This window comes from Cebidichthys violaceus, unplaced genomic scaffold (assembly GCF_023349555.1).
Source record: "Cebidichthys violaceus isolate CVI_PGR_0920_01 unplaced genomic scaffold, fCebVio1.0.p SCAF_15, whole genome shotgun sequence".
NCBI lineage: Eukaryota > Metazoa > Chordata > Actinopteri > Perciformes > Stichaeidae > Cebidichthys > Cebidichthys violaceus.
The window spans coordinates 247,520-259,076 of record NW_027176318.1 but is presented as its reverse complement, the minus strand read 5'-3'; the positions used below and the strand labels follow the sequence as shown (position 1 = coordinate 259,076).

Genomic DNA, 11,557 nt, shown 5'->3' with positions numbered 1-11,557 from the left:
GTCTCAGAGGGGGCCCCTCCTATATATATATATATATATATATATCGTGATGTATGTTTTATTAGTTGGTTAATCTGCTTGTCGATCAGAGGACCTGGTCCATTTAAACCTGGGTTTTAATGAAAACACGACCAGCCCTGCCTGAGGGATAAGCTCCCCAAGGACAAGCGGGGAAAGAGCGTGGCTGGGTTCAATAGCCTCGCCATCAACAGTAAACACTTTACATCCATGTTATCTGTCACAGGGCAATACAATTATTATTAGGTGGAATTCAGCCCCGGGCCTTTTTCCTAAGAAGAGGGCTGGATAAAGCCTGACCCAAATACAAGCCCGCTACTTTGTTGCCATAATGCACGCTTCAATCAACTCTGATGGTATTTCTGAGGGTGTACTTTAGAAACTCTCCCGTCCCGCGGAGGACTTGACCCCTGAGACGCTCAGGTGGAACGAATTTGGCTAAAACGCGCGAGAGTGGCGGGGAGCTGAGATTCCTTCGCACGGGGATCGTCTGGTCACCTCTCGCCCGTCTAGACGCTGTGTCACCGCCACGCCCCGCCGGACGGCTGTCCTGATTCAGAGATTTATCAGACAGCCTGTTCGATTAGAAGGTCACTGCTCTAAATTAGCAGGCGAGTCAGGGGATGACGGGGGCGGGCTGGACGGGAGGGCCATTACAATCCAAGGCACACTGCCCCCCCCCCCGCTTACCAATGGTCTCGCCTCGCCGACGTTCACGACGACGCCTGCAATCATTTCAACTCCGATTTATACGACGCTCTCTTTTAAGATGCTTGCCTGTAACACTAGAGGAATGTGCGTCGGTGTGCGTGCAGGCCCCGCTTTACGGTAGGCATCAATCAAAGCGACTTCCGCTGGATAAACAAACAAACAGCTTTTTAAACATCTGGTCGGGAGAGATAGAGAGAGGCACCCTGGGGAGATGTGTGGTTTTCCTCTGAGATCTGTTGATTGGGAGGAAGCGGGGAGGGAAGGGCAGAAAATGAAGAGAAAAAACTAAAAAAGGAGAGAAGAGCCAGGGAGAGACAGTTCACACTCGGGTCAGAATTCAGGTGGAGGCTGGGAATGCACTCCCAAACCACGCTCAACACACTGAGCCACACACACACACACACACACACACTCACGCACAGAGAAAACCATGGCCTTTAAATGCATTGCAGCCGGACCATGTGACTCTCACGGGGTAGTCTCATGGGAGCATCCCCCCCTGATCTACCCTGATGGACTAGAACAACAGGAAGTCAGGCCTGGCTTGTAACATCACACCACACCTACAGATAGCTGCTCCCTCTTTTGCGCGCAGCACCGGCCTTCCCTTGTCATTCATGCGCCGCATCAGGCGGACGCCATTCATCAGTCGCCGCGGTCCAAGTCGAAGTTTTAATCTCTCTGAGAGTGTGCTGCGCGGGGGCAGAGAGGAAAATCGGTGGCACGGCGCCCGCTGCTGCTGGCGCGGACCGGCCGAGGAGAGAGACGCGGCGCGGCCTGGCGCCGACACAAGGAGAGGCCGAGGCTGGCAGGGGGCGGGCCTTTCAGAGAGTGAATAGCCCTTGTTATCTAGGCCCCTCTGGGAAGTCAGGACACTGCGGTGAATAGGAGCCAGTTAGCAGCGATGGCATAATAAGACCAGGGGGAGGATGGGGGAGGACGGGGGAGGACGGGAGGGGGGTTCGATCATTGAAATTCAACGCAGGACACTGTCAAGACAAACCACCCTTGCCAGCTGTGGCGGCAACTCAATGGAGGAAGGGAGAGCTTTTTCTATGGCTGAGGTTTTTAGGTAGACAACTCAACGTTAGTGAGCAACACGATTGTGACTGTTTTCCTCATCAAAAAATACCAGATCAGAGGTGGAGTCTTTCAGAAGATTGACTGTTTTTCGTTAAAAAGCTGAACAAAAGAGGCACAAGAAGCAGGCGGATGAATGTCATGAACTTCCTCATAAGAGCGGGGCTATTTCTCTCCTTTAGGTCTATGTGTCATACTGAGTCCAGGAACTCTTCGCTCTTCATGTGCAGCTCAGCAGTGACTGTGTTAGCGTTCTCCTGTCCCGGCGGTACATGCTACTCTGCAGGAAGAAGAAGACAGAGAACTGGCTTTCTTTTACTGGCTCGCCCTTAAATGCACAGAGCCAAATCTTTTTAACGCGTTTTTCTTTGCCCTCTGTGTGCGATTCGCTTCCCAGGCTTTCATGTTTGTGGTCTCCGCAGCCCCTGATGAGGAGCCTGAAATAGGCTGCCACAGGTGCTGGGGGGGGGGGGGGGGGGGGGGGTAGGTGAAGGAGGGGGGGCTAGGTGGCCTGGATGGGAGCAGGATTCGCAGGAAGCCTCTTGTTTTCACAGAGATAAAGGGCTTTCAGGTCGCATCCTGGGCCGTAATCTCTCGCACACTTCCTGGTTTTGTTCCCGGTGAGGCCGAGAGAAGACGACAGAACTAACCTTCGCCCCGAGAGGCTGATCGATAGCTTCTGATGAGGCAGGATGTGTGTCTGCCGTTGGCGTGGATTTGAAGAGCTCAAAATGACAAAAGGGACGGTTTGGTTCTGAGCCGTGTTCATTAACGGTCTGATTTATGGGTTCATTTATTCCGAGTGCTGGTTCATTACTGGGGATGATTATAAAAGTGTGCGTATAATTCTTTCCTGACCTCTTCATTTGCTTTTAGGGCACAATTAAGGTAGTTCCAAGCTCTTACACCCTAATTACAGAAAAGATAACGCTCCCTTCCTTCAAATTCAACTTCCTCCTTAACCAGTCACTTAGAGCTGGCCTTGTGTTCACAAAGATCCATTTACGGGAAATTTGCATGAAAGCGCTTTATTGAAAAGTTGGCATTGAAGGAGAACCTCACAAGCACGGGCGACGCGTTCGCACATTTACGCCGAAAAACCCCCCGCTCACATTCCTACCCTTTGTCTCGCTGCTCTCTCGCTCTCTCTATCTGAACATGTCCTTCTTGAGAAGGCCGGCATTTGACCGTGAGCCACACCCTGTTCTCCTGCCAGAGGAAACTTTCAATCTCTGTCTCTCTCCCTCGCTCTGGCTCTCTCGTACTTTTTGTCAGGTGTTATTTATGAGTATGCCGTATAGCTGAATCGCTGCATGCCTACAGCACCTGCTGGTGTTGGAGAATCAGAGCCAAGGCAGCTGCCAGAGTGGAGGGAGAGAGAGGGAGAGAGAGAGAGAGAGAGAGACCACAAACAGGAAGAATGCACAGGACCCCAGAAGGAGTCAAAGAGCGAGAGACGTCATGAGAAAGAGAGACTTAACAAAAGGACCTGATGTTGAGGAGAATAGCGTGCGCTTTGTTAGCGCCCTGGCAGCTAACGGGACAGACAACTAATGATGTTGCTGTGTTGATCAGAACAGTGGGACAAAACAAACAAACAAGTGCTGAGCAAGCACTAATTGATAGTGTCGTGCGACCCCGAACGCAATCAATTAAAGGCCGCGGTTCAATTGACTGGCGGGCAGAAGCGCCGGGCGGCGGTGTAACGAGAGAGGGAGGGCCCTGTCAGCGCGAGCAGGCAGACAGATGTATGGCCGCCTGGCTACGGGGTGACGGGGGTATCTACTCCCTTCACTACACACACACACGACACCCACACGTGTGTTTGTGTCACGTGCTCGGGGGGGAGGCCACGGTGTGTTTTGACTGTAAACATCTGGACGCTCGTAGCGGTGAGCCAGCACAGGTTGGCTGAGACAGGTCAAAGGTCACTGGCTTGAGACATAAAGACCCAGTGTAAAACCAAAAAACAACAGCTATATACTTTGCTCCAAAAGACTACGGATCGCGTATCACAGGGCGCCTTTTCGTTCCAAAACACCATGATGCTGCCGGACAAAATGCTGAATTCGAGGATTTAAAACCGTAGTCCACAAACCATTGGCCGACGTCACAGTGACAACGTCCATCCGCCATCTTCCCACTTATCCGAGGCCGAGTCGGGCCTGATCAGATGCCCAAACCACCTACGCTGGCTCCTTTGACGCAAAGGAGTTCCCTCCGGTCATCCGGGCTCCTCGCCCTATCTCTAAGGCCGAGCCATGCCGCCCCACGAAGAATGCTCATTTCTGCCTCTTGAATCCGCAATCTCATTTCTTTCAGTCGCTACCCAACGCTCACGGCCACAGGTGAGGGTCAGAGCGTACATGGACCAGATCTAACTGCACTGTACAGGACGTCAAATCCAAAAGGTTGAATGTGAGACTAACTTTGTGTTTCAGCAATATGTAAGATTAGTAGAAAGAATAGCGGCACTACAGGTGGCAGAAGTGACAAACATATGGAGTGACGTTACAATGAAATATAGTGTATATAAAGAGGTATTTGTCAAACTGGGCCAGCTCTGTTGAGTCTCTTAAAGGAGGAACTTCATGAAACAGCACCCAAACTTTAAGAAAAACACAACTGACCGGACATAGCTAGGAAATACAGTACGTTTCTGAGTTTACCCTCAGTGCAGAAAACTACTATTTGTCTTTGTTTTGCTCCGTTTAACTCTCTACAGACGGTGTAAATTCCATCCAGCTGCTTTTAAGGTTATTCCATGTATTTTTCATTCACAAAGACACACTGTATCTCTTCTCCTATAACAGTCAATGGGTGTGTCTGGGCTGTGCTGCCTGCTTCGGTTAGGTCACACTAGCGGGGTCATGGGGAGCCCAACAAAACACTCATGAGTTAAATGGGGCGATGCGGACGCTCTATGCCTCCCTCTTCTACTGCCCCCCCACCCCCTGTTCTCCGGCTGGCCATTCTCCCCTCATTAATCCTGTGTGGATGTGTATCCATGTTGACGTTCAACAGAGCAGCCGGCCATCTCTCCGACTAACGAACAAGGTGACTAAGGCGTTTTTTTCTTCTGTAGGAGCTGTCACAGGGCTAGCCTAGCCTAGCCAGCTCAATGCACGGACTCAGTCACGTCACAGTCAGGCTGTGCAACTGGAATCAGTATGCGAGTATGAATGTGTACCCCCTCAGGAGGGCCATTATCAGTTCTGTGTGCTACGGAGAGGAAAATCAATATGGTCATCATAACGGGCTGGCAGAGAGCCAGCCGTAGGCTGTGTTCAAAGCACAGAGCATGGCGGCGGATTACTCCTCATCTGATGTCATCTAATTTCATCCCTGTAGACGGGAGACACTGAGGGACTGTGGTAAGGTCAAGCCCATTTAAAATGGACTAGACAGTCAGGTGGTCTGAAGTGAAGCTACAGCAGAGGTTAGCCCCGATGAGTTTTAGCCATAAACACAAGCTGGCGTAAGAGCCCCTCACCGGGCCCGCCTCCTGCCTATTGTGTCAGTCCAGTCTTTTTCATTAACCGCTCCACTGAGGACCACGAGGGAGGGGATAGATGGGCGGGAAGGGGAAGGAGGAGGAGGTGGTGGCGAGGATGGTGGGGGGGGGGTCAAACAGAGAGGGTCTGCAGACAGACCCAAAGGGTCCCGCCGTGGACCTGAAGAGAAGCCACCGAATACGTGATTAAAAACACACATCAGCAGGTGGCGTTGGGCTACGCCATGCACAATATTTACCTCCACCAGGACGGCAATTTAGAGGTAATCTCTCCCTCAAGTATACACACTGCTGGAGAATATTACCTCCCCCCCCATCCCCCTCTCACCCACCCACACTTGTGGAGAGGGGCTGAGAAGGCGGGAGAGACCGAGGGGGGAACCAGGGACGGTTAAAGTGAAAGAAAGGGTTATAAGAGAAGTTGAGAGTTAGTGAGGTTGAAGTCTTCTTGCGAGCGCACCTGTCTGCCCATGACTCACTGCTCTGGAGTCTGGAGGGAGGCTTTTCTGCCCAGTTGGCTTACATGATACACTTAGCTGAGCTCTCCTCCCTACATTGCACGGCAACAAATACTCAAATACTCGCCTCCACCACTTTCAGTGTCAGTATCAGTGCGCTGGGGTCAAGGCTGTCAGAGCGGTTGCAGACCAACCCGACTCTCACTCGGCAACAACGAGCGCGTCAGCGTGCGGTTCTGGTTCCTGCGGTGCCTAAATCATCTTCAACGCTGGCGAGAGGCAGCCCGGGCTGCTCTTCTTGGAGGGGGGCATTTTGCACCCGAGTGACGGTTGTGTTTTTGTACAGTTCACTGAGCATTACCCCCCCAAGCTCAATATTTGTGTCCTTTCAGGGAGAGTGTTGGACAATCTGGCCGTGTCAGTTAGGGAGCCTCCGAGGCGTGCCGCCCCCGCCGCATTGTCCTGTCGTGCAGATGGACCCCCTCATGGCCCATCATTGCAGGGGGATTTGGGGGAAACTCCTGCCGGCTGTGCCAAATGAAGCCTTCACCCTGACATTAAAAATAGCACGCTGGGTAGCACGTCGCCACTCCAGAGTACACGGCGCACGAAATGCCACGGGGAGATGCGTCGGCGTTAACGTTAAAGCGAGCAACCGTGACGCGAGCGTAAGCTGCGCTTCCGAGGCAAAAAAATGTCAAACGGGGGGCTGCGAAGCAGACTCTTGAGGGCCCAGAGGGCTGTGTGAGAGAGGGATTTGATGAATTCAGCGAACGTTCCGCAGATTCCTCCCTCGCGGGGACCTTTGGGAAAAGAATGGGTCATATGCAAATGGCATGCACAGTATGGAGGAGAAGTTTCCCACAAGCCGAGTGTGAAAAGGGCTCTCCCTCCCCATGCCGGGCCCGCTGAATGGGCCTTTTCTTCTGCCGCTGAAAGTGTATGAGGTAGAGCAGGCAAACTGCAAAGGTAACTAGGCTCTTTCTCCTCGGGCTTTCTCACTAAAGCCCAAACACACAATGGTTCATTTAAGCATTCAGCCACGCAAACCCCAATAAAGCACATCCAAGCGCAGTTAAGGGGGTTACTGAAACTGACTCTGGGTTTAAAACTCCTGCTTTACGGAGGGAGAGCACCTTTTTTATGGGCTAACGCTCTCAGCCTCCATGGGAGCAGCTAATCATTAAGCCGCCTTAACAGTGGTGGGAGTGTGGTCGTACATCACATCATTTTAATTCTGCCGAATGGTCAGATGAGGACGGGCCTTTTCCCACCCGGATGGACCTGTTGAGCCACAAACACAACTTTTTTTGTTTCCCTAGATGATTAACAGACAAGTAAATAGTTGGGATCTTTACCTGCATGGATTCATTTGGGGGTTTAAGTGCAAAACATACTCCTAGAGTCTTGACCCCAGAATCCATGTCTGGGAGACAGCTGCCATGCGTGTCATGCTTTTCATCTGCCAGCAACAGCCCCTCAGATGTCACCTGTTGTAAAATTCTCTAGTCACCTCAGTCACTTCTCACCAACTCCCTCCATCCCCCCACTCCCCCCTCCCTCCCTCCCTCCCTCCCTCCCTCCCCTCTCGGCTCCACAGGGAACATGGAGCCCACGGTTTAAGGGGTCAGGGAGGAGTGGACGGAGAGTCGGAGGGGAGCGGAGGAAAAGCTGCAGCTCCAACGCCCCCCCTCTTCCTCCTCCTCTCTCCCCTTTTCACTGAACAGACTTTAACACAAACACAATTGGACATGCTGGAAGCCTCACAAAGGCACAGGGGGGGGAAAGTGAAGTCATACTCCAGGCACGCATGGGTGCCTAGGTCAGGGGGCAATCAACAGCACCCCTGGCTACTGTGTCTTAACCCCCCGAAATAAAGGACAAGCTCTGGGAAGGGAGGAGGGGAGAGGGGGAGAGATGGGGAGAGGGAGTTAAGGCGGGGGTGGTGGGACGGGGGGACGGGGGGACGGGGGGGGGTTCTCTTCTTACTTGGCACTTTTAAATGAAGCTGCCGAGGAAGTTGGTGAAAAGCAGCGAGGTAAATGAAAAATTTCCTCCTCCGCTAAACTTCTTCGCACAACAGGGGCGGACCTTTTAAATGTAAACAGATGTCTTTAAAAACACCTCAGTGGCATGTGGAGCCACGGGGCCAATCCCCACCTCCTGGGAGCCTCCGCTGTGGCCCGAAAGCACCGCGGCTCGGTTCACCTCACAAACTGGAGCTAAACCATCGGTTGGTTTTATTTTTCTCACAGAAACGTGCAGCATGTGCTCGTGTTCAATAGTGTGGAGACAGGGTGAGCGAGTCCAGGGGCACTAAGTTTAGTTTAAGTGTAGTTTTACCAGGCCAATAAACATGGTCTTCAACATCACATAAGTTGTTGCCAAGCGCCAAGCCCACAACCTCATTTTCCCTATTTGATGGATGATTCATCAAGGTGCAAGTGTGTGAGAGAATGCCTCAGAAATATATATATATATATATTATATTATATATATATATTTATATTTATATATATATATATATATATATTTAATATATATATAATATATATATATATTTATATATATATTTATAGGAGAGAGAGAGAGAGAGAGAGGGAATGGAGGGAGAAAGAAGAGAGAAAGACAGATTAGGGGATGAGACAAATGACCCGTGTGATATTGTCAAATAAACAGCAGTCCTAGCTACCTGTATGCACACACTCATGTCAAGCAGTCTCGGTAACACCGCTCAGAAAAAACATCATCCCCAGCTCCCCGAGCGCGGTTGCAAAGCTGTCCCAGCGCGGGCCCTGTTTATTTTTGCAAAGAATGTTAACACCGGGCGCATTCCTCTATTCCAAATTGCTGTGTTAAATTACCGTTGCAGGGAACGGCTGCTATTCCTTAGGGGAGCAGGCTGGGGAGAAGCGACAAAGGAAGCTGTAGTATCCCGCCGATTGCAAACACTGTCGTCCTGCGGGCTGTTAACACCTCTCTGTTTACAGCGGGGAATGGGGCTCACCTTGATCTAAACCCCCCTCCTGCTCACCGGGGACCTGGCAAAGCCTCTGACCATAACAAGCTGGGCACAACTTGAGGGCTTGCTTAATTATAAGAGCCGAGCAACGACTATTGAAACTATTTAGTATTATGAAAGAAGTAGCCACTGATGCTTTGGTTTCAGCAAAGACAACAGCCCATATCTAAATTCCAAGTTGTTGTGACATTGTGACAGAAACCAAGAGGTATAATATGCAACACCAGCAATCTAACTATACCGAGGAATTCCCTTCAAAAGATGTTGATTTACATGACAGCTCTGCAGTCTTGTCAGGAGGTGGCAGGAGTGAGGACTTAAAAGCAGACCTTCAGTGGCTCTTTGAAGCAAATGCAAATGAGGCAAAGTAACAGAGAACACATCTGTTTGGTTTAGGAGGCGACTTTAAATATCAATAGGACTGTCATTATTTAATAAAACCAGGCTTAATTAAAGGGGGAAAAGCAACAAATGACAGGTAGATTTAAAAAAAAAAGAAAGTCTCTCCTGAGTAAATAAGACTCCCTTTCTTTCTCCCACGAGGAGAGAAGCCCACACCTAGACAGCAGGACCGTTATTAAGGTGTGTCCACACCTTGCACGCATTAAACTGCACAAACGCTCCGGGGAGGGAATGCATAGCTGAACACACCCCATAAAGAAACGAGATGACAGTGGGAAACACCGATAGCACCCGTCGAAAACAACAACAACAACAACAACAACAACAACATCATGCCTCTCTTCACATCACTCCTCGGGTATCCACAGACAATTCACACCACCAGCAAACCCCGCGCGAGAAAACACCGTTTGGGTCGCCTTCGCCGTCACGAATGACCGTCGTTAGCGCCGCAGAAAGTACAACAGCCCACGAAGCGAGTCCGTCCGCGGCGGCTCCATGTTTGTTTTGACCACATTAACGGTGAATGTGCTGCTTTAGAGCCCAGTTCCTCAAAGCTACACTGGGTGGCACAACGCATGAGCGCGACTAGTAGATGGACAACAGTCAGAGCCGCAACAAGGAGAAGCCTAACCCAGAGGAATACAATAATTCAAAATAGAAAGGACCGTGGTTCAATCACAACCGCACCACGACGTAAATACACGGGGAAAAGACGTTAACAACTCGCAAAAGTCTTTGACATTCAGCTAAATGAACACGTAGGTGGATAAGAGCTACACGAGGATACAGTGACAAAGTATCCGTAGAGAGCCAGTAGGCTACTTTGTAACCACATGAACACTGTTCCGACACCGCAAAGGTGGGTGAAACCCCGCAGAGCTGGTAATGTGTCCACTTGTATTGTATAGCTCACAGGCTGTATTGAAATAAGCAAGAAAGAAACCCGAGTGTGTTTAAAGGTCCCCCCCACCCCAGGTCGTACAAGAATTAGGATTCCAGCTCGCGACTACAGAGAGGATCCGCTGTCCTTATATGGGCTGCGCTCGCCCTGCTCACACAAACAGCGCGTGAGATATCCCTCGTTCTCCGGAACCTCTCGTTGCCCCAACCGTGTCGCTGCTGCTGAGCTTTTCTTTCTGCCGTTACTTCGCTACCGAACACCGGTGTTTAAAAACATCAAACAGTGAACGACGTGATCCGCGAACTAAAAACTGCAATAAGTTGGAGGACGAAGAAATAAGAGCCCTGTCTTTAAAAAGCGTGCTTTCAGCACAACAACGCGCTGTTCTTCTGCCTTTAATACATCACGGTGTCGTCGATGATATGAAGCTAATTAGAAGCACACAGCGGGCAGAATTGCGTTTTGTCCGCCGCCCGTGCGGTGCAGCAACAGTGTCCTGCCGCTACCTGCTCCGAGTGAGCGAAAGAAAGAAAGAAAGAACCAAACAGTTGCGTTCGCTCTGCTTCAAACACATTCCAGATGAACGCGACGTGTTTGACAAAAGCAAAGCTACACATAATAAACCCAAACTGTAAAAAAAAAAAAGACAACCCGTCTGTCGAGGTCCGCAATAACAATCAGGTAGCGCCGTTTCCCCGCAGAAACAGGTCCGAGTTCAGCGGTGGGCTCCAACAAAACTCGACAGAATGAAACAAAATCAATGAACACAGAGTGTGTACGGCGGGTCAAAGTGTGTTTAAAACGAGTAAAGAAGTCATTTAAGTGCACACAAAAAGCGGGTCCACTCATAACAGGGTGAGGTGCGTATAACGGTCTCCAGTGCAGCGGACCGCTAGGCGGAGGGAGAGACGCGACCCAGGTATAACGGTACACCACATAGGGCTGCAATACAGCGCTCACTTGCTACTTCCCAGCACTTTCAGTCACTAAAAAACCGGACTCGTGGGCTGCCAAACTTTTCGCCGAAATTACCGGGAGACGGAACAGCCTCCGCGCCGTCCCCCCGAAAGAAAAGCTCCGCGTCGGAAGTCGCTCAACTCACCGTTGTTCCTCCTCGGGTTCGCCTGCTTTCTGCGCTTACACCTGGGGCCATCCGCCATGATCCTTTCGCTGTGTCTAAATGCTGCCGGAGAGTCACCTCCTCTCTCACCCCCTCTCCCCCCCCCCCCCCCCTTCCCTCCACCTCCCTCCCTCCCCTTCACCTCCCCTTCTCCGCACCTGGTTTACGACACTCAGCTTTACGACATCACCTTCCCGCACCTCCCCGACCCACGCTGCCAATACCGTTTCATGGTGAGTACTGGAAGTGAGAGGGATGAGTGCACGCGCGCCGTACCTGCTCTGCGTTGTACTGATGTGTCATGTGCTAACGGCACGAGCTCTCCTGT

General features: G+C 51.0%; 1 protein-coding gene across 1 annotated transcript in view; it reads right to left on the bottom strand.

Moving 5' to 3' along the window:
- zeb1b (zinc finger E-box binding homeobox 1b) overlaps positions 1–11,309 on the bottom strand; it is a 42,682-nt gene extending 31,373 nt beyond the window's left edge. Inside the window, exon 1 of the mRNA XM_068709556.1 lies at positions 11,212–11,309. Within this exon, the coding sequence (XP_068565657.1) occupies positions 11,212–11,269 (58 nt within the window). The 5' untranslated portion in view covers positions 11,270–11,309. The remainder of the gene's footprint in view (positions 1–11,211) is intronic.
- Positions 11,310–11,557: the final 248 nt, after the last annotated feature.